A 25,387-nucleotide genomic window follows, 5' to 3' on the forward strand; every position below is an offset into this window, starting at 1 on the left:
ACAACCCCTCACAGCCACCCTGGCACAGCCTCTGCACAGCGGGCGATGGAACGGACTGCTGGGCACGCCAGGAGAGCCACTCTGCTTGCACACGGCAGGCACACACTCCCAAAGGTGTGTGTTCAACTGCAGGAGGGCAAGGGCCAATACACTCACACTCATCCTCACGCAATTTGGAAATGATCTTCGGAGCAGGGAGGAAAGCAGGGGGTGGGAGAAATCCAGCCAGAAGTGTTTGCGCTGTGACAACGTGAACAATGCAAATATTTCAGCTTTTAAATATGTTTGGAATGACAGAGAATGCCAACATCTCCCTCATCTTCCCAGAAATAGCTTTGAATCATTGCTGCCCTAACGTAAATTCCCCACCCCACCGAATCATTTTTTGCAACCAGATTTTTATCAGGCACAAGTCGACAGCGAGAGCAAGCGCACGGCAGATGAGTGGATGTCGAACACGTTGGAGGAGGATCCTCCTACAGCTCCTGGACTTGACAACCCCACTCCACTCGCTTCTGATGGGTGCTCAGCTCCACTGGCCCAGCGTCTCAGGGACAGCCCAGCTGCCTCCCAGCCATGGCTGCAAGGAGAGTTAACAAGAACTGCCATTCTCTGCAGGGGAAGGAGGACAAAAGCAGGAAAGACGTAGGTGTGTTTGTACCCATTAAAATGGTTTCATTTCATTGCTCAGACCTGAGGTTAGAGCCACTACCACAGAAGTCTGTTCCTCCAAGAAGTTGGGAAGCCACGCAGCGTGTACAGGCTTTGCATTGAACAGCCCACAGTCCTCAGGGCAAGAACTGTTCTTTTCATGGAAACGTGTTTGAGGCATTTCACCTTCCACAGGGCTGGTCAAACCACACACTGGCAAAGGTCTCACTGGGAGGGAGAAACGGGACACTGGCAGCATGGGTGTGTCCCCTGTCCATCAGTGCTACTGCAGCTCCTCAGGATCCCTCTGTGTGGGTGTCCCTCAGGTCTTGTTGACAGCCACCCCCTTCCCCAAAAGGTTTGGGCACAGTTACAGATGGCCAAGTAAGTGCCTCCCTCTCCCATGGCAGAGGTGCACAGCCTCTGCTTTTGATGGGTCCCTGCTTGCAGACGATCACCAAAAGCCCAAGAAACAAACCCAGAACTCTTTATCCCAAGTGAAAAACAACCCCCAGTGGGGAAGGGAGAGCCCGGCATGATCCACACTGCAAACGCAGAGGCTACAGGAGGACATGCGTCCAGGGACGGCCGACGCTCACAGCTCGTTCCATTCTCCAGCCCCTCTGCGCTATTGTTCCACAGCAATAAATCACGGGGAGGTGCTGGAATTCTGGGCTGTTTTCTACAAGAGGGAGCCTGGGGTGCCGGATCCGAGATGCCGCCTCGCTTTTGCTTGCTAATTCCCTCGGCGGCCGCTGTGCTCAGCGCCGTTCTGAGCCCTCCACTCCCACGCATCCCGCTGGAGCGCCGAGCTCTCCCAGTTCAAAGCGCTGCTGCGTGTCCACCCCCTCTGCTCCCCTCCCCCAGCCCTGGATTACTCAATTAGAGATTATGCTTTTGCCAGCTACCTCCAAGCCAACTGGGGCCTTTGCCAAGGTCAACACAAGTTCCAGCCAGTTTCATTAATAACTGCGAGACCAACCCACTGGAAACTCTGAGAGGTTAATCCCAGCAACAGATCAATGTTCCCATAACAAAGCCACGGAGCAGAAACGCGACCGGTGATTTACCAGCCAGCCCAGCTATCTGTGCTGGGAGCTGTGGCACTGCCTCCCTGCCCTGTACCAGGGCAAACCCTGCTGCTGGAGCCCCCTGCCTCCTGCTCCTCTCCCCTGGAACATTCGGCAAGGGATGGAGCAGGGACCAGGGACCAGCAGTGCCAAGGCCCCAGCCAGCACAGCGAGGAGGAAGCAGGACTCCCGAAAGGCCTTTCGGCTGTCCTCAGTGCCCTGCCAGCCTGAGGCCGGGGCAGGAGTTAGCAGGCTAGCCAAGAGCCTTTCCATCCCACAGCCTGTCTTCCAGGAGTTCATTGTAAATTGGGCTCTGGAACAGGCAGCCAGTGTGAAATTTGGCATGTACGCTGCTGGCTTCAATGCATCATTAAAAAGGCATTTCAAACGTGTTAATTCCTCCTTTTTCAATTAATTGCTTTTAAATCTACATTAATATGCATCAAAACAAAATACCCTTTGCCCTAATTTCTGCTTTGCCATACATATTTCCTGGCCTTGGTGCTGTCTTTTCCAAAACTCCTCCTCTCCCTTTTCTTATTCCATTTTTCAGTCCGTAACACAACAAAAACACTCATGCAGAAAAGGAAGAAATTAAAACCTTTCCACAATGTAAAGCAGAGTCCAATTCCTAACAACACACAGCTTCTTAATTGCCTTTTTCCATCCATAGTTGTTAATTATTTTACAAAAGAGGGAAGTGGCATTGTCCCTTGTACAGATGGGGAAATCTGAGATACAGAAAGGGGAAGAGACTTACCCAGTGACCAGCAGCCTGCCAGGGCAGATGGCAGCAAGGTTCAGGTTTCCTAAGCCTCCACCCAGCCCTGTACCCGTGGGATTACATGGTTCCCTGTAAGTGAATTCCTGTCGGAGCAATAGGCTACGCGTAAGTGCAGCCAGCCAGCCCTTGCAAGGGGACTACATGCAGATCACGACTGACTCACATCCTATAGGAAGGAGCAGCAAACCACATTATGTGGTGGAAGAGCAGTCCTAAAAATGGAGAGAAGAATAAGTGGAAGCACAGCGGGAATAAGAGAGGCAGGACGAAGCTCCAGCTCTGGAGAGGGGAGAGCAGGCGCCGATCGACCAGACGTGCCACGCTCGCCGTCCCTGCGGGGCAGGATCGCTGGCAGCACCAGCTGCGCACGTATGCGCAGGGACAGGGATCGTGCACAGCATCACTGGCCTGCTCTGGGGCCGCCTGCTTTGCTCCTGGCTGCTGCTACGTGATGGAGGTCCGTGACTTTATCGGAAAGAAAGAAAGCAGAAGCCACCAAGGGTCCTGGGAACAAGGTCCCGCATCTCTGCCAAGAACACACCTGGCAAAGCCACATCAACGGCAGCTTTTCCAGTGATTCCCACATCCAGGCTTGCAGTGATGGAAAAAACAGCCCTCCTTTAACTGTGTCTGGTTATTGTCAGCCAGCTCAAGGGAGCACCTTCCCAGGGGCAGCGTCAGCCCTGGCTGGCACAAAGGGCATGGGGAGATTTCATTTCTCCCCAGCTGACTGAGCTCAACAGAGCCCTCCTGGCCACATCCAGCAGCAGGATCCCAGGACCACAATACTGCAGCAACACAACAGCAATCCCTCTTGCCAGGAAAAGATGCTCAAGTGGGGGAAAGCAGGCAAGAAAACAACCTTCTGCTCCCTAGCTTGAACAGAAACACCAGTGTTTGAGGATATGAGCAATGCAAGGTTCGTAAGGAAAGGTAATATCTTTTACTGGACTGAGATTTAGCTCAGAGCTGCTGCTTTTGAAAGGCATGCTGCCCCAAAGCACGTCTGCTTTCTCCAGCTAGAATGTGCTGATCCAAGAGAAGACATTACCTTCTCCTTACAGACTAAGCCTTGCTTGGAGTGAGGCTGCAATGATGCTGAGCAGGGTTAAGGGGTGCAGCTCACCCCATGTTTGGGAGAGGTAGATGAGGAATAAAAGACATGAGACATCCACTTCTCTCTGGGGAAAAAGCTCTGGAACCTGCTACCAGCATTTACCACATCTATTACTCTATCTGTGTTTGGAGCACAGATCATGTCCCAAAGGTCTTGGAAATGCACAGGAATGATGTCGACTTCTCTACCCTGGGCTGAAGGTTGGTAAATCTAGTTATCAATGGTTATCAGGGATGTGCTAAACTCATACCCCACCACAGACTCCATTCTGCATCTCAGCCCCACCACTGCTCTGAAACCAGCAGAGACCAAGACATATCCACTGCCCGGGAGCAACATCCATTACAATTACATCCCCTGGGACAGTCAGGCTGGCGCCCAAAGCGTGTAACCAAACCCCTATCCTTTTTATTGAGGGTTTTGTGGAGCTCTTACTGTGCAAAAATTAGCTCAATCTGTAAAATCACCATGAAAAATAGTCCTAGCACTGTCACTCCAATGAGTAAACTGAGCTCCTCCCCAGGCAGTGACTGCAACAGCATGGAATGGGGTAAGGAGTAAGGGGACAACTCCTAGGATACTCCATCTAAACAACCAGCAGTGTGTGTAGCAATACTGGGCTCACATGGTGCGTTTCACCCAAAGAGCTCACCCGCTTGGCAAAGCTGCCCTAGATAAAGTATTGACTGACTTCACCAGGCACTGAGTCAGCAGGACAGACAGAACAGCAAACACCTCTCTCTCTCCAGCTCTGGTCACTGGGACACACGTCCTGCCACCATGTTTTTGCCACTGCTCTGGGACACACATCCTGCCAACACACATGTGCCACCACTCCAGGACACATCTCACTCAGCACAGAGCCTCTGGGGAAGGTCTTTATCACCTGTCCCAGGTGGTGAGTTACGCTGTCAGAGCCCAGTCCAGAGTTCAGTTGTGCAGCTACTGATTAGCATAGATGTGAGAATTGGTTTTACCTGTGTCAGGAGCCCAGATCTGCAAGAGCCCAGAGCTGTGACCAAAGACCAGTCTCAGCTCTTTGCATTTCCCCTGGACCATCACACCCAGAGCCTCACAGCGATGCACACATCAGCTGCAGGAGCTTGTCCATGACCTTAATGTCCACCAGCAGTTTATTGGCTAGTCTGAGGACAACTGCTCAGGACTAATGCCAAAAGACTGCTATTAACCCTATTTCCCAAGCTGCAAAGGCAGATATACTGTGTGCCCCAGATGTGCCTTCTGCTCCCAACCACTGGAACAGCACTGAGATCATCCAGTCTCGCAGTGAACTCCATCAAACCCATTCTGGAAACAGCTCCTGCTAGTTTAGAGCAACTAATCCCAGCTCCAGTCAGGCTCTCACCAGTCACAGACACCACACTGTCTTCTTCCTTTCAGACTCTAAAATTACAAATGGCTCCACTAAAAGTATAATCTTGTCTTGCTGAATTGTATCTCAGCTCTCGCACTCTCTCTCTCCCCCTCTTTCATTAACAAATGTTTTAAGCCCCATAAAATGCATGTAATTCTTGGAAACGTGTCAGACCAAGAAGCAAATGCAGCCCCTAAACTCACCAACTAATGACTCAAAAGCAGCTTTGCCTGTTAGAAACAAATAGCTGAGATGATCTGTGGTTTTCTGGTGAGAGGTAAAACAGAAATGCTGGTGAGAATAATGTGCAGACAGAAGAGTCACCCTGGTTTCCTCATATCTTTGGAGAGGGGCATTTTTTGTTTTGGGGACAACAGTGTATTTTTCCCATCAGCCACTCAACCAACATCCCTTGAGGGCACTCTGCTCTTCAGAGCCTTCAGGCCTCCCTCGGCATCTGAACTACTCCAAAGTTAAATATCCTTCTCATTAAAGACAGCTGAGAGGGATCTCTGGTAAAGCCCACCAGTACCTTATGGGTAAGAGATGTCTACATATCCTGGCATTCCCAAGGAAGAGCTTTCTTGCCCACATGTTATTTCAGTCAGCTCCCACAGGGATACAGAGAACCATCCCCATCACCCTGGGTACGGATGCAACTTCCCGTTCATTTTACTGCAGGCTCAGGCAATTCCCAAGCCCAGCCTGCAGCTGCACTAACCCTCGGCACTGGCATCAACAGAGCTGCCCCCAACACATTTATCCAGCACGACTTTCCTGCCAACCAGGAGCATGTCCAAACTCGAGGTAAAATCAAATACAATTTACCCCAACAGAGCATGAAACTAAATCCAAACAGGCAAACAAGCAAGGGATTTCTCTTTGCAACATTTATTCCATGTGCAGAGGGGACAATTGTAAGTAAACGATTTGCTTTGTTAAATGAGACTGGGACTAGGGAGGCTTTCCCGGGGAAGATTATATTAAAGAACCACCAGAAACCTATTCCAGCCCTTCAAACACTGATATTAAATAAAGAGATGTGATAAATGAGAAACGTCAAGTAAAAATCAAATCAAGGCAGAGTATCCAGAAAAGCCAGACATGGCCATCCTTAATTCAGCCTACAGGAGCTTCCAAATTGTTCTGGTGCATCTAATAGCCTAGTAAAAAAAAGCCTATGACTGTAACAGTTATGAGGAAAGCTGATATGCTTCTGTTTTCCCAAAGTGGTCACCCATCTCAGGGAATATTATCCAACACCACTAAGCACAGCTCAGTGCGTCGGGAACCACCACCTACACTGAATTCAGCAGCAGCTCAAAGCCTCAAAGGCAGCTCTACACAAGCCAAGGGGATCCCAAAACCCAGACCCCACAACCAACTGGCAGCCCAGGCCATTGGCCCCTTACCTTTGAGAGATCTTCTGTCCCTCCCTGCTGGCTCTGGTTCAGGAGAGGCGAGTGCCGCATCAGGGGGTCCTGCAGCAGCTCCAGGCGTGGCCTCTTGGTTTCAATGAACTCCAAGTCCGATGGCTTGGTCAGGTCAGAGAGATAGGAATGCGCCTCAGTTCTCAGGTGCAGCTCCTGAGATCTGTGAACAAAGGGAAAGGAGGGCTTAGAAAGCAAATCACCTCCACTCTCCCCTGCTCCGTGATCACAAACCACTCTAAGAAGAAGACATGGCTCAACATCTGCCCATTTTCCAAAAGCATCTATGAGGGGAGGCCAGATGGGCCTGGACTGAGACATCTCAGGCACAGCCCCATAGCTCTGCTGCTGGGCACAGTGCATCTCCTGGAGCAGGATCACTGTCAGCCCCCAAGCCCAACAGGCCACCCTGCTGTCCCCCTCCTCAGCACTGCCACCATGTCACCTGGAAGGCCTCACGGCCCTCTCCTGTCCCACCACACGTGGTGGTGGCTGTCCCTACACCAGGGCAAAGTGAACAAGGCACTGCAGGTTTGAGCCTTCCCTGTCGTGCCACACGTGTCAGGCTGTCCAGAAAGAGCCAAAGCTTGGAAAATCCCCAAATCTGGCCCATAAGTCCCCCTTTGCCTCTAAGACGAAGCAGAGCTCCCTTCTGCCACGTTTGGCTTATTTAGTCAAAGGTACCTGCACCACTGTTTATTTTTAACATCTTCCATAGGAATACCAAAGATTATATGTTGGAGAAAAAATGCCTACTCCTCCGTGGCTAGACAGTGGGGATTTATTTTTCCAGGATGGGGGAGGAAAGAACCCAGCCACATGTAGTTGCACGTCTCTGACACAGACCTGGCAGGCTGCAAAGGCACATTATCCAGTGATAGCAACGGTACTGACGAGTCACATCGGGCTCAAGTATCTTTCACCCATTAAATACGATGCAGTTGGTAATACCTGGAGAGTGGGCTTGGCTTTGCTTCTTTTAAACAAATGTAAAACTTTCTTTGTAGCTCTGTTTTCCTTAGCAGGATTCTCTTGTGGGAATTGTAAAGGGATCCTACAAAAATACATTAAACCTTTTACTATGCCACAGGATCAGCTTTGCTGCAGCAGCTCCAAGGGTACATTTTTAACACTTCAGGCAGAAATGTCTCTTAAAAAAATAAAAATAAAACAAAGCACAGGGGATTCAAAGCTTGTGAAAAACATGGATTCTTTTTCTTTTACCCTTAAACCAGATTGCTGAAATTCTCCTGAGCTGGTGGTGAAGTGTCCTCCTCAGTTATCAAACACCAACAAACTAAACAGACTTTGGAGTTGCTCGAAGGGGAGGAGGAAAGGGGATGTGTTTTGCCAAGACCAAGAATAAAAACAGGGGTTCTCATATATTGTTTGGCTCCCACCCACAAACTGCAACTCCTGACATTAAAGGGAACTCCTGGCAAAAAGGGAAGGACCCAGAGCCCTCTGAAGCCAGTGGCTATAACGGCTCTGGATCACATCCAGGGAGAGGAGGAACCCTGGAGAAATCCACCTTCTCAGGGACATCACTCTGAGCACAGACCTCTGCCCTCCCCTACAGCAGCGTGGCCAACTCAACCCAGCTCCAGGTCATCACGTTAAAGTTGGGGGGGGGAGGGGGGTTATTTTTTAATTTAAACATCAACAGCAGGCACAAAGCATGTGCATGCCAAGCTCTGCTGCTGAGGGTTTGGCACTGGCACTGGGCAGCAGCTTTGCTGCTGACACACTGAAACAGAATCTGGCTCATCCTCTTCCTCCTCCCCAGCAAAAAGGGGCTGGGAGAGCTGAGAGGTTCCAAAAGCACTGCCTTTGGTGCTCCAGCCCACGAGACTGCGAACGCACAGCTCACACAACAAACTTTTCAGAGCTGAACAGCCTGCAATCTGGCACTGAAGCACAGCTCGTTTCACCTGCAAACACTTTCACGCTGAATGATCCTCAACTTTTCTCAGCAAGCCCAGAAATCTCTCCTGGCACCTCTCAGGTTTCCTGCTGGCTGGTCCCAACCCCTCCTGCAATCCCTGCCCGCCCGCAGCTGCGCGCCGGCATTTCAGGCTCTGCCGCAAAACCCAGGAACAATAAGCAACTGTTGAGCTGGGCAGGTGCTAAAATATTCCAACACCCAAGGCTCTGCTGTACTGAGGCAATTAAAAATGAGATTTATTTTCACTCCTTCCCTCTTTTTTTTAAGGTCCTATTACCAAGAAGCTGCTAATTGACACAGGACGTCTCCGAGACCACTGCAGTTGTCAGGAACCTGACACAACTGCTACGCTCGGAAAAAAACATGGATTTCGAAGATAAGAGCACCACTCAGCCTTACAAAGGCAGTTACTCACAGCAAGGCAGAGGCCACGCCAGGGAAAGCAGCTGCAATGTTATAGGGTGCTATTTTATTTCCATTTCCACATCCATTGGAACTGCTATTAACTTTATCCACTGGAATTTCCAGCCGCTCCCGAGATTGCTTTGCCCGACACAACCCACTCAGCCTGTCCTAGCTGCAAACACAACTGCTCTTGCTCGAAGCCTTCACACCTTTCACTCTTCACATCCACACCTGCAGCGAGCTCTTTACAACAGACTTTTATACAGCGATGACGTTGCCGTCAGCGCAAAAATAACCCTGCCTGAAAAACCCTCCCATTACACTGAGTTCGGAGTTTGCTGCATTTTCCAAATAGTTCCCACCTGGCTGGTTTATTCCAGAGATTCCTAATTTTGCTGAAGGGAAAAAGCATTTTTAATTGCATGCGAGTTATGCATGATTAAATGAAGTAAAGCAAATGCCAGCATTAATTACGAAGTGGGGCAGGTTAGTCTTCACCTGAGCCCTTCACCATAAACAGTGAACTACTTCAGGGAAGAAGATCTGCTGACACACAAAGCTGGGTGCCCAGGGTTTGCCCGACTTCCAGCCACCCACACAGAGCTTCTCTCGGGGCAGGTCCGAGTCCAGAAGAACAAGATAACCCAAGATTAGACCTTTGGTTCATTACCAATCTGATAAATGAATCTCTCCCTCCCAGCTGCAGCCGTGTTACTCATTCACCGGCCGATTCCTCAGCAGACTCACACAGAATGTAAGGAAGGTACGAGCGGATCAAATCCTACAGCAATGTGGGGCACCTGCAGCTTGCTCCAGCATGTCTGGGTCGTTGGGACCTAGGAAAACATCTCTTGCTATGTTATACCTACACCAGAGCCAGCTGAGCATGAGATGGGCTGAAAACAGGGACTGTCTCCTAGGTGGGCATCAAGGAATCAGAGAATCCTTCAGGTTGGAAAAGACCTCTAAAATCATCAAGTCCAACCATTAAGCTGAGAGCATCTCTCTGTGGAGAGAGAATCGAACGAGGCATCCTGAGCTGCCCCTGGGACTTCTAAGAGCAGGCCTGATGCCATCTAAATGGATTTTATCTTTACTTCCCTGAAGCCAAATCACTGGGAAATTGGCAAGTACAGACTTTTCAGGAGGCAAAAGAAGACTCTCCCACCAGCACTAACCCACTGACCAGCTTTTCAGAGCAGCACAACCCTCCCCTGCTCCTCAAGCCTTCCTGTTTCTCCATCAACTGAGCAGCAGAAGGTGGCTGCAGGAGGAATGATGGCTGTTCTGCAACATCCAGAAAATCCAGCTTGACTTCCCACAGCCATGCCTCCTGCACTGAAGGCTCAAAACAACAGCAGTGACTTTGAGCCAGCTCCCACCAACTTCCCAGCAAGGGCACACTAAGAATTGCTCCCATCTGCAAATACTGTTCCCTAGGTACCACAGGGCCAAACAACATAACTGGGCTGGAAGACTCACTGTCTTTTGGAACTGGAACCAAGACAAGCGATGGCCTTGCTGAAGCTGTTTATTTCCCCTGGCTGAGATGGTTTGGTGGGAAATTGTCTCCAAAAATAAATTCTAAAAAGAGTATCCAACCCCCACAGGTACAGACAGACAATAAAATGCTTTTGAGAGAGAGTAATACAGAAAACCACTGGTGTTGAAGTGAATTATTTATAGCCAACTGTTCCAATCCTCTTAGATGCAGAGGGGAACCAGGTTCTAAACCCATTCCCATAAGCGAGATTAAGGCACAAACAAGGCCAGATGCTGGATCCCCAAATGATAATTCAACTCTATTTTGCAACACAAAAGAGCAGAGAGAAAGAAAGAAAGAAGATGGAAGAGTGGGAAAAGCTGAGGGTAACTGTTAAAAGCACGGGACAGGAGTTACCACCACCACGAAGCGCTGCTGGCTTGAAAGCTGGTAGGTCTCTGCTGGGCTTCTTCCCTGGTCACCTTGTATCCTCCAAGGAAGGAGCCAAAGCGGCAGGGGAGCAGAGTGGCAGCAGCTCCCCAGCAGTGCTCCAACAGACCCCCACAGTCCCCGGGCAGGGCCCTGAATTCCCTGGCCGTGGTAGCCCCTGGATGCCCTGGCCAGTCCACCAGCACCCAGCAAAGATCAGCTGCTACCACGATGGGCCCTGAGCGTCCGCTGCCTGGTTCCCCAGCCTCCAAGCGAGGCACACCTTATTTGAGAGTGAGTCCTTCCCAAGTGTTTTGATTGTAACAACTTTTCATCTTTTTTGCTCCTCTGCCCGCCTCTGCTGGCCTGCTGGGCGCCTCCTGGGGCTTTTGCAAGCAGCTCAGCTCCTGCAGCAGCCCGGCTGTGGCATCAAGGCTTTGTAACTCCACGCTCAAGACAATGGCAACGCAGAACTCCATCTTGTAATCCGACTCCATCTTGTCATCAGCCCACTACACCAACGCCAAGATTTGTCAGAGGTTTCAACAACCCCTGCACAGATAACGAGAGCCAGAGTGGGAGAGTAGGCAAATTAGGACCTGTTAAAGAGAGGGAAACTGGAGGGTTTGTAGGAGCAAACCTGCCACCAGGCACCTAGAAAAACATGTCCAGGGCCAGCTGATATATTCCCCTTGTCAGATAGGTGGAAAGGGAGAAAAACCATAATGACTTGATGGGAAGAGCTGCATGTCTGGGCGGGGAAGATGGAGCTCCCGTGCCCTCAGCAACGTCTGCCAGCAGCAGGACTGAGTCTTTCCAAGCCAGAGCTGTGGGACAGCCTTGAGCAGGATACTTAGCTCACCACATGGCTCAACTCAGGGACTCCCAGGTCCTCGTGAGGTCTGGCCAAGTGCCCACGTGCATCCTCGGGATGCTCCGGCTGCATGTTCCCACACCAGGGCAGGTAGTGGTGTCTCCGCTGCCCTGCACAACCCCTCAGCCACCTTCTTCCAAGCCAACTGCAATATAGATGAGAGCAGATGCTTTATTTAAAACTTGCATATTGAAGATCCCCATACAAAGAGCCTGAATTATTCATGGACAGGACCGGCAGAAGCTTTAACACAATGGCACTGCCTCACTTAAGAGGAGGAGAAGGAATATTGGTCTCTTTCCAAAAGCTCTCCCACATGCTTTCTCCAGGTATTCAGAACTGGGGCCCATCAGGAAAGCCCTTTTAGCAGTCCTGGGTGGCTGGAGCACTCCTGAACTAATGTCTTCAGGGATATCCTAAAATTCCACAAGGCCTGCTGCATACACTGCAAGATCACCTTTCCTTCCCCAAAATAAATCTGGTTCAAGACCACACACAAGAAAGGTGCTTTGTGGACTTTTACCCCTCATCCCAGTCAAGGCAAAGCCAAGGTTTCCTCTCACACCTCCCTGCCAGGGCACACTGGCCCATTCCAAGAAGCCTGGTGTCTCTGCATCAACCCTCTGGAGCCATCCATGGACATGCTCACAGCCCACACAGGAGCAGGGGGTACTTGCAAGACAAGGCTTGTCACCAAGTGCCTACACACTAGCATCTGCCCTCTCCAGATGTTATTTTCTCATGTTCAGTTAGGGGGAGGAAAAATACACAGCTCCTGGAACACCATTTCCAGTGTTAAAAGACATGCAGATGAATTGTTGGGGGTATTCCAGCTCGCTCCTGAGAAAGGGGTCACCTTTGGAAAGTTAAAGACAATAAATAAAATCAAATTTGTTGTGTTATCTCGGGAGCAGTTGGTGCCATTTGGCCCAGCACAGATGAAGACCAAGAGCTGCACATGATTTTCAGAGCCCCACACACTGTCCTGGTTTCCCACCGCTCCCTGGGCTCCTCAGGATTAATCCCATTCAAGAGGCACAGTGATCTGGCCTGCTCTCATGCCATACTGCACATGGCTATCTCAGATGGCTGCAGAAACACAGCAGCTGCTTAATGTATCCGAAATGTCATCCCACAGATCAACACTGGATAAACTCTTCAAACTCCTCATGCCTGCTAAGCAGAACGGCTCCACAAGAAGATCCCCTGAACTGGGAAAATAATCTTCTATAAAACAGTGACTCATCTCATTCTGGATAAGGGTGGAATATACTGTGTTAACATACATACCACTTATCTACAGCCATGTTTTCTGCCAGAGAAGCCATTATGCACCCCAGCATTCCTGTGTTAGTATGGAACCTTGCTCTAAAATCCTAACACATGAAAAATCAGAAAAACCCAGTTCCTTGATTTTTCAGACCCTTCACCCAACTGGCACCTGCCATTTAACACTCAACCCAGTTTTTCCTCACTCCTTTTGAGGACCAAAATATATATAGAAGAGGAAAAAAAGCCCTAATCCTTGTCACCTTGCCAGGGCATTCCGCTGCAAGCATTCATGGTACGACTTGTACCAACAGCAGATCCTGAAATACTTCTCCTCGCTCCTGCAGTCCAGTTGGCACAGCCAACCGAACAAGCTAAGGGGAAGTCTGTGGATCCTTCCAAGAAAAAGCCTGCTACCAAAAAAACCATCATGGAAAGCAGCACATCCCTGCAAGGACAGGCAGAGCCAACTTTCCCTATAGCAACAGATTCAGACTGGTTCAGGTTTTCCTTTCTTCTTCCAAGCCAGAATTGCTGCACAGGGAGTTCAGATCTTTGCCCAACCACCACGGAGTGATGACGACTCTCAATTCTGACATACATGGAGAAAGAGCAGTCTGTAACTTCCCAATGAGCTTCTTGCTCAGGAAGCCCTGAAATGCAGGAGTATCTCAGCATCCGATTCCTTCCTGCATGTTATCACTCAACAGCTTTTTGCCCCAACACCTGATTCACACTTAACACATTCTGCCCATGCTGAACTGCTTCACTGCTTGTTCCCTGTCCACTGAATCACAACTAATCACCATCCTGGTGGCTACAGCAAAACTGCAGCCAGGTGAGACCAAAAACCTGCAAAGCTGCATGCAGGAAGACCATCTATCGAGCCCAAATTATTTCTGTGGGATTTAAAGCATCCATGGGGTCAAGCCTCAAATACCACGTGCAAAGACAGCTGCAGAAGCTTCAGAGATCTGGTCGAAGTGAAGGCAAAGCCAAACTGGGGGACAATCCCCTAAAACAGAGTAAAGTGAATCCCTGCTGTTTCCAGGAGAGGAGGGCAAACACCAGCCACCCACCAGGTAGGTGGGCTCAGAGGAACAGGGACTGAACAGCACGAGGTTCTGAACCACTGTCCAGCTGCAGGCACTGCTCTGGATCAGCACGAGGCACAGTGATGGCAGGGCAGGGATGTCTGTCCAGGAACGTGTACAGAGCTTGATCTCCAGTGCTGTCAGTCTGCCATATCCCACTTGCACCAGACTCCTTAAGGAGGGGAGTGATCCTGGAAGAGCATCAGCTACCACGACCAACAGCAGACAGGCTGCTTCCTCTGAACTCCCAAAGCAACGGGGGTTGGAAGGGTTCCCCTCCACCGACACTTGCTTCGAGGGGAGGATTGTCTGGTGCCCACCACCACTGTGTGCCAGGTGGGCTGCCAGGCAGGGAACCACAGTGAGGGTCTTCCTTTCAGACACTGCACACCCCTCTGCTTCCCTCTACTTAGCCCACCTATGCCGTGTTGTGGACGTTGTTTGCCTTGGTCTCCCTCCTCCCAGCCCCTCACACCGAGAGCCAGCTGCCTCTGCTGGAAACCATCAATCCCAGCCCAGGAACAAAGCCAAAGTGCTGAGCCTGCCAAGGGGACTCAGCTGCAGAGATGGCTGCCATTGCCACCCTCCCTCATCCAGGCTGTGCTCTGTGCCAGGCAGAGCCACAGCTATTTTTTGGGAGGGCACCAGTGACCAACCCAACCCGCTCCAGGAGCTCCAGGGCCTTGGCCCTGGAACCCTCAGGTGAGTGACCATCACCCGAAGGGCTCCACTTACAGCACAGCAGGCACCGTGTTACAGCAGATCCTCACACCACAGAGGTGAACAGCAAAGCCCCTAAGGATGGATCTTTGAGTGCGGTGCTTAAAGATGCAGAGGAACAGCAGTTGTCTTTGCAAAACACACTAACACCTCCCCAACCCCAACGGCACCCAATCCAAATTCTTTCAATAATGAACAACACTGGATTGAAAATTTCTTTAAAATTTTTCAAAGACCTCCCCCGCTGCATCCCCAGATGCCCCCCAAAAAATTTTATTAATGAGCCTGTGTCCCAGCATCCCGGCACAAGATGCCAACTGAACTGAAGTGGTATTTTTAGCTTTATTATCTAATTGTTGCAAAAGTTCAATATTTCAGATGTTACAGGGAAAAGGGATGAAATGTAAGTTGAGTCTGTTAAAAAAAGTTTCTTTTTATAGCACGACAGAACATCACCATTCAGGTTGAAAGTGAGGTACCATGATAAGCATGTGGATATGTATCTACTTCTGACAACCTCAATTAACTTTTACCACATTCATGTGATTGTCAACACAAAAAGAAGCTCGGAAACTTTGGAATATTTGTAGGTCAAAGGGAGGTGCCTGGGTGACCACACCAGATCAGGCATGTGGTACAGCAGACACCAAGGCTTGCTGGTGGTTTTTTTAATTATATGGAATAACCAAGATAAATTTTTTTAAACAGCATATTCAGACCTTGAAACCTTCATTTTACTGGAGAGCAGAACTGCTTCTCCATTTTGCAAACCATCAGTAGTGTGAAAAACAAAAACAGGCAGAAGGAGCATGTTGCTGGCTCCTCTTTACCCATCTTCCCCAAATTTAGCTAAATCTGACCCAGTTCCAACTTAACCGTGTTACTCTGTGCTAAGAAATCAAAGCCCTGAGAAATCAAAGTGAGCCAAGGCAGCACAACATGTTACAATAAATTACTGGCTATCAGAAGTGACATGACCCTCTGTACACAAAAATGCCACAGGCACAATCCAGAAAGGCACATCCAGGAGGACAGATACAAAACCTACTTTGGAGGCTGCTTTTGGCCTCCAAATTCGCACAGGTTTGTTTTTGAGCACCAAGCCAAACCCACCCCACCAGAAAAAGAGGATCCTGTCTGTATCTCTTGTGCATGCAGCACCCTGAGCTCTTACTCTCTCTCCTAACAATGATGATTTTAGAGAAACAGATTAATCTTTGACTCTGCACTGGTTTTGTTCTTAGCCTGACTAAGGAATAAGCATTAAAAAAAAATCTGCTGTACTGATGCTCTTATTTCACTTCTAGGCCTTTTTTTTTTCCAAAACTAAGCATCAAATGCAGAAGAGAAACCATAAGAGAGATCAGCATTTTGCGTAGAAACAGAGAGTGAGAGTGATATCCTTCAGAAGAGATCAGCTCCTGTGGTTAAGGCACTCCCAGCATTCCCAGCCACACACACAGGGCTTGCCTGAGTGGCACCCAGAAACACTGCCAGCCTTCCACAGGAGGCTACAACAGGGAACAAAACAAACAGGGACACAGCGAGAGGCGTGAGGGGGGCAGACAGGAAAAAAGCAGCTTGGAGAAAGTTGAGAGGAAAACGCAGACAGAAAAACAAAAACAATGAAAGCAGGGAGGAAGAGCAGCAGCAGAGGAAGCAGAGCTGGGGGTGGAAATGAGCTTTTCTCACTCCTCCCTGCAGCCTTGGGAGCCACAGACCAAACCTGACCAGATGGCTTCATTTTCTATGTTGAAGAAGCCAACGCAACCAGTCACAGCAACGTGAAGCTTCACAGTAGTGAGGAGGGTGGTGGTTTTTTTGTTGTTTGTGTTTTTAAGACTTCATTAAAATGCATAACAGTCCCAGGGAAAAAAACCAAAAGGCAAAGGTGCCACTTGCATTAGCACAAGGAAGCTGAACCGGCGCAGAACCTGAGCACAGTCAGTACCCACACACAGCATCCCACTGCCCAGCCCCTCACAACCCTCCTGCTCCCACCACAGCCCTGCACAAAATCCTGGCTGATGCAGCCGGGGTTCCCAGGGAAGTTGGGGAGCCAATACCTTTCATTGCCGGGCTGGAACTCGGAGAGCAGGGACGGCCTCCGCCGCTGCGGCTGCATGATAGACCCTGGAGGGAGGTGGGAAGCGAAATCCCTGGAATGATGCTGGTACTCCAACAGCGCAACGTCCTGCACAAACAAACACAGAAGAGCTCATTAGGCTGGTGGGAACGTCCAAGCACGCACAGAACCCCGACAACACAAAAACCCCCGTGTAGATATTCCTCCTTTGAAGCAATGGGTGCTGGGCCACAAAGCTCAGTGCTTTTCCCTTCCCAAAAGGTTCCCAGTGATTCCCAGAGCCGTATCATGTTGGGATGGTAGCTCAGCCCCCCATCCAACACTGCTGTGGGCAGGCTGGCTCCTGGGAAGGGACCCCAGTAATCCCAGCCCAGCTACTGAGCACCCACACAAGGGTTTCTGGCATCCAGGCAGTCCTGATGACAACTGCAAATCTGAGAGGAAGAACAGGTAAAAACAAAACTGAAAGTCACAGGATATTTTCAGCTTCAGTAATTCACACAGCAGCACGGAGAAAGAAAAAAAGGGGAGGGGGGGGAATGACAGAAGAGAAATCACAAATGTTATCCTGAGAGTGTGCCTTTAAACACAGCTCCCCTGGGCTGAGCTCAAGGGGTTTGAAAGGACAGTTTGCTACTTATGATGTGCACGTCCCTTTTGTTCCTTGACCCTTGGAGAGTACAGTACAGTATGTTCCTGATTTTAATTAAATAAGAAGCTCTCCTGCTCTGTGCCACAGACTGATTCCAGCAACAGTATTTTAGCAGCTACATTCAACTGCTATTTTTTATTTGCAGATAGATACTTGACCAGCAGACTAATCATCTAATTAACTAAGACCTTCAGCAATGGCATGGAAAGCCCTGTCACAGAATATCCCTGGAAAAACTGACATACATTTATTTTAGAAGAACCAGTTCCTCCTGGGAGGCTATTTTTGAACAGTTCTCAGTTGAAACAAGAAAGCTCCAACTCCATCAAAAAGAAAAAATAAATTTCAGAGTGTTAAAAAAAATAAATAAATAAGATACCACATGTGTGCAGCTGAATGTAGGCAGAGGGTCTCAGCCCCAACAGCTGCAACAGGAATTATGAGATCAGATGTAGTGATGATCAACATGCTCCAGCACTAGGGAAGCTGGGGAATTGCCCCAGCAAGGTGCATGGCAGGCAAAGAAAGCATTCAGGGGTTTAAAGAGCAGCAACCTGTGCCTGGAGATCCCACCTCCCAAGCTGGAAATGAACAGATTAGCCCAGCACTACATGTCATGCTCCCCTCCAGCCAGTTGTGGAGTAGAAGGGAATATCACCTTTGACCAAGATGGCCCAACATCTTTGACCATCAGAGGGTAAAATGACATGTTCACAGAGAAGCTTTTCTGGAAAGCCAGGAAGAAAAACAGAAATTTCAACTGTAAGCACTCAGCCCAGGGGAGTCAAGAAAAGCAGATCCCCTACCCTGCATCCAGGCTCTCTTGTACAAAAGCTGAAAAGGCCAAATATCAAAGGGAGGAGGAAGGGGAGTTGTGGTGTCCAATGGCCACCACTTCTCCTTGTGCCTAGAAAGCTGCGCCACTTTTTGGAATCGAGTTCATTTCTCCCCCTCCTCAGGCAATAGTGTGGTGCTGCTCCCTTTCTGTTCTGACCAATCTTGGGAATCACCAGGAAAAAGGGGCCTCTGCCAGCCCCAACTCCTGGCTGGCCCTTCCAGCCTGGCCATCTCAGACCTCATCCTCTGGGACAAGGGGTGTCTGCAGATGGGTTCTTGTGACGTAATGCACGAGTGGGACAGTGCCTCCTCATCCTCACAGGGATCTTCCACTTCTGCTGTAAATCCAGGTGTTAAGGGAGGATGCTACCCCGTGTAGCTGCTTTTCCTTCAGCTCTAAAGTCCATCCATGCAGGAGGTCAAGAGGGGGCTGCAGGACAGAACATGCCATCGGTCCGAAAACAGGTGGGACAAACGCAGACACCTGGAGTGAAGGAGCCCATCAGCTCTTACAGCCCCAGCCAAAGCAGAATCCCTGCCTACAACAAGCTTCCCCACATTCACACTTGTCCTGGTTTTAAATTAAAAATAAATAATTAAATAGAAGAGTGATGCAGCTCCTGACATCCACCTACAAAAAAAAAAACACATCGTGTCTGGGAAGACACATCAATAGGCCCAAAATCAGGACCGTCACCTTCTGTGGGCGTATAAACAAGAATTACCCGTCTGGGAGGCTTGAAGGCTGTGCCCTTGAGAGAAAAAAAAAAAAAAAGGCTCTTGCATGTCCCAAGAACCATCTGTTTTTCCTTCCCCCCCTGCCCACACTCAGCTGAGCTTTGCCTTTTCCTCCCCTAACCCCATCAGAAAATGGCTGGTGGAGCTCAGAGCCTGCTGGCATGGCCTGAAGTGATGGGAAGCTCGCTACACTGGCATGTTAGCTCGGGACTGGCATGGCAGATGTGCCTCTCTGGCTTCCCCATCGAGGGCAAGGCTGGCGAGCACCAGCTCCTGCTTTTCCAGACATCACCCAACTCCCTCTGACCTGCTCCACGTTGCTCACATCCGCGGTGGGTTTTACAAGAAGAAAACATCACCTTAAAATTAGCAAGGAGGATTAAAATTGACAAATTTCTGTGCCCTGTGATGAACTGTCAGAGGCACCACGGGAGCCCTGGCAGGACGTAGGTGGATTAATTGCTCAGAAAGTTACTCCAGTAAATTGCACTGTGGGCTGGGACTGTGTTTTTCAAACTCAAGTGCCAGAAAGGTTCATGAGCTGCCTTCAAATTGCTTGGTGGACTTGGCAGCGCGGGGGCAACGGTTGGACTTGATGATTCTATAGGTATTTTCCAGCCTGGATGATTTGATGATTCAGAATTTTGTTTACCAGAGTTTTAAAAATGCCTGCTGGGAGGCACTTTGCTGCCAGCACCGCTGGACCTTCCACACACTGGCATAGACACAGGAGCAGCGCCCAGTGGGTGCCACCTGAATTCCCCACCACCAAAGCACACAAATGTGATTTAGCCCCATCCTGACCTCAAATTTCTAGCACGGCCTTGGCACCTGCTCAAGGGCAGCTGTAAGACACCTGAAATGAAGGAACTCTGCAACCCCAAGCTACATGTTACTCCTTTTCCTCTCCATTGTTTTGCTGGGTCTTGCTCAATTCTATTTTTTCCTCTCCCTCTCTTTGCATCTCTTCCTGCCCTCTGCAAACTCTCCTCCCACCCCACAAATCTGCTCATGTGTCAGAGCACATTCTCCAGCGCTGTCAAATCTCCCATTGCCTTGAGATGGGACTTCCTTCTACACCAACCTTCCCATGGCTCCTTGTGGTTCAGGTGCTCCCATATGGATGTACTTTGGGAAGCTTTGCAGGATTTCATAATGTCATGAGACAGAAATGAAAGAAGCAGATAGACCAAGTATTCAGGGGCTCTGGCACATCAGCAGATTTGGAGGAGGAGGCCAGCACTAGCAGCACTGCTGAGGGACAGACAGACACCAACAGTGCCATAAACCACATTGGCAGAGCAAGCCAGAACCAGGCCAATGTTTAGATAAATCCAATGCTAAAGACCCAAAAGAGGCCTCACTAAAACACACTTCTTCACACAGCCGGCTGAAGAGGTACTTGGACCCACCCTGAGGAGCCAAAAATGTTCTTTGCTGCCAGCCAGGAAGGCTGGACACATCCACCCTGACCCTGCATGGGGTACTGGGAGGGGGAGCCAGGGAAAGCACCTGCAGTCTCAAGGTCTTTTTGTGTTATTACTTGATTTGGGAGTGCCAAGAGCGCTGTTTCCATACACTTCCTGGTAAATCCTCTGACCCTAAATAACCTGAGTCTACCAGGCTCATTTAGATTCGCTAATCAAACCACCCTAAAGCCAGGAGCTTGAATGCAGTATTACAGAAAAGCTCTCTAGCCCCATGGAAGGAAAAAAAAAAAAAAGTAGCTTTCCTCCCTCTCCCCCTTTAAAATTTTTTTAAAGCTTTCACCCTGCTGCCTTACCTACCATAAAGTCTCCAGCAAAGTCTTCTGTGTTGTCCCCGACCTCGGGATAACCCACACACTAAGCCAACAACTGCAGCGGCGCAGCCGTTCTGCCTCTCTCGCTTTCTGTTTCGGACACGTGCACTTGCTGGTGCGCTTCATTTCTCCTTCCCCCGCCTGCAGCTGCCCACATCCCTGCTGCCTGATTCTCCAACGAGGAGGAAGAAAGGGAGGTCTGAGAGCAATGCTGGAAGCACCCCCAGGCACTGACCCACAGCACACAGCGCCAGACAATGCTATGCCACGGCCAACGGCGGCTTGGACCCAGCACTCCCAGCTCCAGCACTGAGCACATCCATACAGACAAGGCAGCTACTGACTGCTCCATCCAGATGGCCTTCCCACAGCTCCAGGAATTAGCCCCTGAGGAGAAGACCCCAGAGACATGAGGCCTGCAGAAGGGAAACCTGGAGCTGGTCTTACAACAGAAAGACGAACCGCTCCTCCTCTCTTCCTCCCACCAGCAAAAATATAAGTATAAATGCCCAGTGCTTCTGGCTTCCTTGGAAAAACAGCTCTGGAGCAAACCCATGGAGACCCAGAGTGCAGCCAGACGAGGACCTGCAGCACAGCTCGAGCAGCCCAAAGCATGAGATCGCTCCTCATCGCTTACCGCTGAGAAAGCAACCAGGAGCTCCCCGAAGAGTTTCGGTGCAAGACGGCTTCGCTTAAAAACCACCAGCTCTTGTTTTGCCGTGACACCAAGGAGGAGCAGTCCGGGGTCAGCCACCACATCCGCCAGCTGAGCTGGCTCCCTGTCAGAGGGTGGCACCGCAGCCACCTCGAATCACGGCATCAATGCAGGCAGCACCGCACCTGCGGAGCTCCCTGGGCACAGGAGAGCTCACCCAGGGACAAGCCACTGACCCTCACTGTCCTTGTCACCTTTCACAGGCAGGCAAACAGGCCAGAGTACTGCATGTGCTCCTGGAGGAGCAAATCCCAGATCCTTGCTACCTCCACCAAGGATTAGGGCTGCTCACTACAAGCTCACCCAGCACTGTATTGCAAATAATTTTTATTTCTTAACAATGTGCTATTTCTGCTGAAACACTCCCAAGTGTTAAGCCCCAACAAGTCCAATTAATGATGGCATGGTGCAAATAGTGAGCAGAAAACAATGCCAAAGCATCCCTATTTATTTCACTTCTCATGAACTGTCCCTTATCTAATCTCACAAGGGGGTGCCTGGCCTGTTCCTGCTGCTCGTGAGCGGCTCGTGGGCCATTCTATGAACTTGTGTTAACCACAGGGGAAGTGAAGGGTGATGTCAGGGGGCTGGTGTCCCCCCACAGACTGGGGCACTGGTGGCACACAGAGCCACAGCTGGGCACTTTTTTACAGCTGCTGCTCAGGTATGTCCCACATGGCCCAGAGCAGCCCAACGTGGTATCCAAGCCTTAACCCCAAAGCCTCGGACTGCAGAGCCACCCCATCCCGCAGGGGTGGCAGGTTGAGTTTCCTGCACCTCCAGGAGCACACAGTCAGCGTGGAGCAGCATATCTCAGTTTGGAACCTGCCTAGGGCCTCAGACCACCCAGCAAATAATTTGTGCAATAAGCTGCTGCTCGAGCCCCTTGGTGCAGCCCTGGCTGCAGCTGGGCTTGCAAACAGTGCTACCCACAAGCCAGGCAGAGCAGCTCTCCAGCCTGAGGTGACCAAAGCAGCACAGCCACCGCTCTTGTGGCTTTGCCAGAGACAGGGAATGCCCCCACCCCTGCTCCGCACACCCTCAACTTTGGAAAAAGAAGTTGCTTTAAATCTCTTTCTGCCAGCAGCGAGTGTGACCTATTTCAGCAATAAAAGGAAAAGCTCTCTGGTGCCTGGATACCCCTTGGCACTGGCAGCACAGCACTTGCTCATCAGACCGAGAAATGCACTTTTTAGCCTTTGCCTGGAGAAAATTTTTTCCCAGAGCTGATTCCCAAAGGTAAGAGGAAGGGGGAAGGTTTGGGAGGAATCAGGGTGGTAGCAGAGCTGTCACTGCATGAGGTCCAGCAGTTCAGGCTACATGGGGACCAGCGTGGCCCATCGTCCTCAGCCTCCCCAGCGCAGGGGAACAATCCTCTGCTGCTGAAAACCTCTACTCAAGTGCAAAGGAGGTGATTATTGATCCAAACAGGTTGTCCACAAGCACAAGTGCTGTCTGCCCAACTTCCTCCCAAAACCCTGGGAGGAGTTCACTGCAGATTTAAGAAAAAAAATACTGACATAAACTAAACAATAACTTCACAATCAGCTCCACTGTTGAAGATAAGGTCAGTAATAAAAACCTGGCTGAATACATGCATTTTTATCTTGCCTACAGGGATATAACATGTGCTGAAAAGACAAATGCCCTTATTGTTCCGACATTCTCATTGCCATCCATCTCTCAGAAGCTGCTGACTTGGCCTTTTGTTTTTAGGAGGTGACCACACTGCACGTGGCCCCTTCTTGGAAAGCACTGATTCCTGCTGCCACCCCTGCACTGAGGCCAGGGCTGCTGCCAGCCCCGTTAGTGTCTGCACCAGCTGCAGGGCACTGCACCCTTCCCAACGTCCTCTCCCTGCCTCTCCAGCAAACCAGGGCTGGCAGTGGCGCTTGGCTGTCCCGTCTGAATGTGCCATTCATGGAGAAGTCACGTCTCGGTGAGGGCAGCTCTCAGCTGCTGTGGCTCCCCGGTCATCTGACCGGTGCCGGGTGCTGGAGCCAGCCGCCAGCCCTCTCCCCGGCAGCCAGAGGTGCCTGCAGTGCAGCAGCACATCCATTACAGAGCTGCTTTTGAGCCTCTCTCCATCACAAGACTTTTGTCTCAGTCGCATCCAGGCGCCTTTGAGCCCAGAATGACCCGTCTGCCCTTCCTCCATCCCCTGGTGCTCTGCTTCCTGATGCCATGAACACCCATTCAGGGCGAGCAGCAGCTCTCTTCACACAACAAACCCACACTTTCCACCTTAAAAACATAAGGTCATTTTGTTCATCATCACATCTCTTTTGCAGTGCAGTCCCCCACCATCTCCCACCACGCTTGCTCCCATACAACACCTCTCTGCAGGTCCATCTAGGACTTCTCCATCTTTCCACACCCCCCACTCAGTTCTCTCCTACTCCTCCTTACACCTCCACAGCAAATCCTTCACTTGCTCAGTATTTTGAATAAATGCTGTGACAATGACAACCAGCAAGTCCCCAGTCTTGCAGAAGGTGCCTCCAGGGGCTGGTGGGCAGCAGGATCAGAGTCAGGCCTGGAATGCAGGAATAGCTCCAAAAGTGGCTTTAGTGGGTCTCCACCTTTGCCAAACCACATACCCAGCAAAAGTTCTTTCTTCCCCTGTGGATTTACAATCTTGAGATCAAATAAAAGCAAAACATCACCTTCTGCATCAAATCACGTCCAAGAAGTAGATTAGGGAGCAACCACAGAAGTTTACAGTAGCTTGAAGCAAAAGAAGTGTTTTGGATAAAGGCTGTATCCTAGGGAAAATGAGCTTTAAATACAAACTGCTGTAAGCCAACTCCTTCTTCCTGGCAATAGGAGGGAGACCCTAGGGCAGGGAATTAGGTGTCCTGTTCCTTCACCTCTGTGCTCTCCCAGTCCCACAGCAGAAAGCCAATTTTCCCAAATCCACCACCAAGCTGCTCAGAGCTAATGCATTCTGTCACTGCAAAGGTACTCAAGAAAGATTGCGCTGACTTCTCGTGACAGACCCGATCAGAGTCAGTATTTCAAAGGAATGTCTTTTATTTTCAACTCATTCCTCAGAACATTAGCTGGAGCCCAGCAGGCAGAATTCAGGATGCCCCTCACTCAGCTGGTAGCAGGAGCCTGTTCCTTGCACTTGGAGGTGGTGCACTGTAAACTCTTCCGTTCTGCAAGCTCCTGTCTCAGCCCCGACACAGACCGGCATTTTGCTCCCAGGAGATAATAGTGTGAATAACTACTCCAAGGAAAACCAACACAGCAGCACTAATGCAAAATACACTGCCCCTCTGCAGGCTTACCTGGCATCGCTGTGCCACACTGACCATGTCACCGTGGAGAGGAGCGAGTTCCCATCATCCCCAAAGCTTGAGTCTCCTGACAGCGCCTTCCGCGGCAGGACACTGGGTTTCACTCGCCCTGCTCAAACTGGTGGGAGGAGGAGTCTGGGCAGGGAAGGCACTCGATTCCCCCCAGGCCACCTTTTGGCTGGGACACCAAATCAACACGCAAGTTTGCACCAACCTCTTGTCTCTGGTTCAGACAGACAAGGAAGTTATTTATCACGGGCCAAACCAAACGAGTGATCGGCCGGGACACTCCTGCACAAGGGCTGTTTTGCAAATGGGGAGCTTAATGAAGGAACTACTGAGCGGTTCCCAGGCAGGAGAGGTGGCACAGGGAAAGCACAAAGGTCTCAAAGCTGCAGCAGAGGGGTTGAGGAGGGCTTAAGTTCACCTTTCCATCCCAGCTGAAGCCATGTGCTGGGAATGGGGGCAAACAGCAGGAAAGAGGCAAACCAAGCACCTCTAGTTTTTTAGGGAGGTAAAAGTGCTCATGATGGTGATTCATGTGACAATGGAGCACCAATTCCATACGAACATGCACATACCCCCATCCTACCAATCCCCAAACCTATTT

The 25,387-nt window shown here is 50.2% G+C and overlaps 1 protein-coding gene across 9 annotated transcripts in view; it reads right to left on the reverse strand.

Annotated features, from left to right (window-relative positions):
* Positions 1 to 25,387, reverse strand: part of NCOR2 (nuclear receptor corepressor 2) — a 234,915-nt gene that overhangs the window by 133,640 nt on the left and 75,888 nt on the right. For all 9 annotated transcript variants that reach the window (XM_050318213.1, XM_050318212.1, XM_050318211.1 and 6 more), the window contains 2 exons: positions 16,713 to 16,840; positions 6,410 to 6,590 (listed from right to left, as the gene is read on the reverse strand). In XM_050318213.1, the coding sequence (XP_050174170.1) occupies positions 6,410 to 6,590; positions 16,713 to 16,840 (309 nt within the window). The remainder of the gene's footprint in view (positions 1 to 6,409; positions 6,591 to 16,712; positions 16,841 to 25,387) is intronic.

This window comes from Myiozetetes cayanensis, unplaced genomic scaffold (genome assembly GCF_022539395.1).
Source record: "Myiozetetes cayanensis isolate MyiCay16 unplaced genomic scaffold, myiCay2020 scf21, whole genome shotgun sequence".
Classification (NCBI taxonomy): domain Eukaryota; kingdom Metazoa; phylum Chordata; class Aves; order Passeriformes; family Tyrannidae; genus Myiozetetes; species Myiozetetes cayanensis.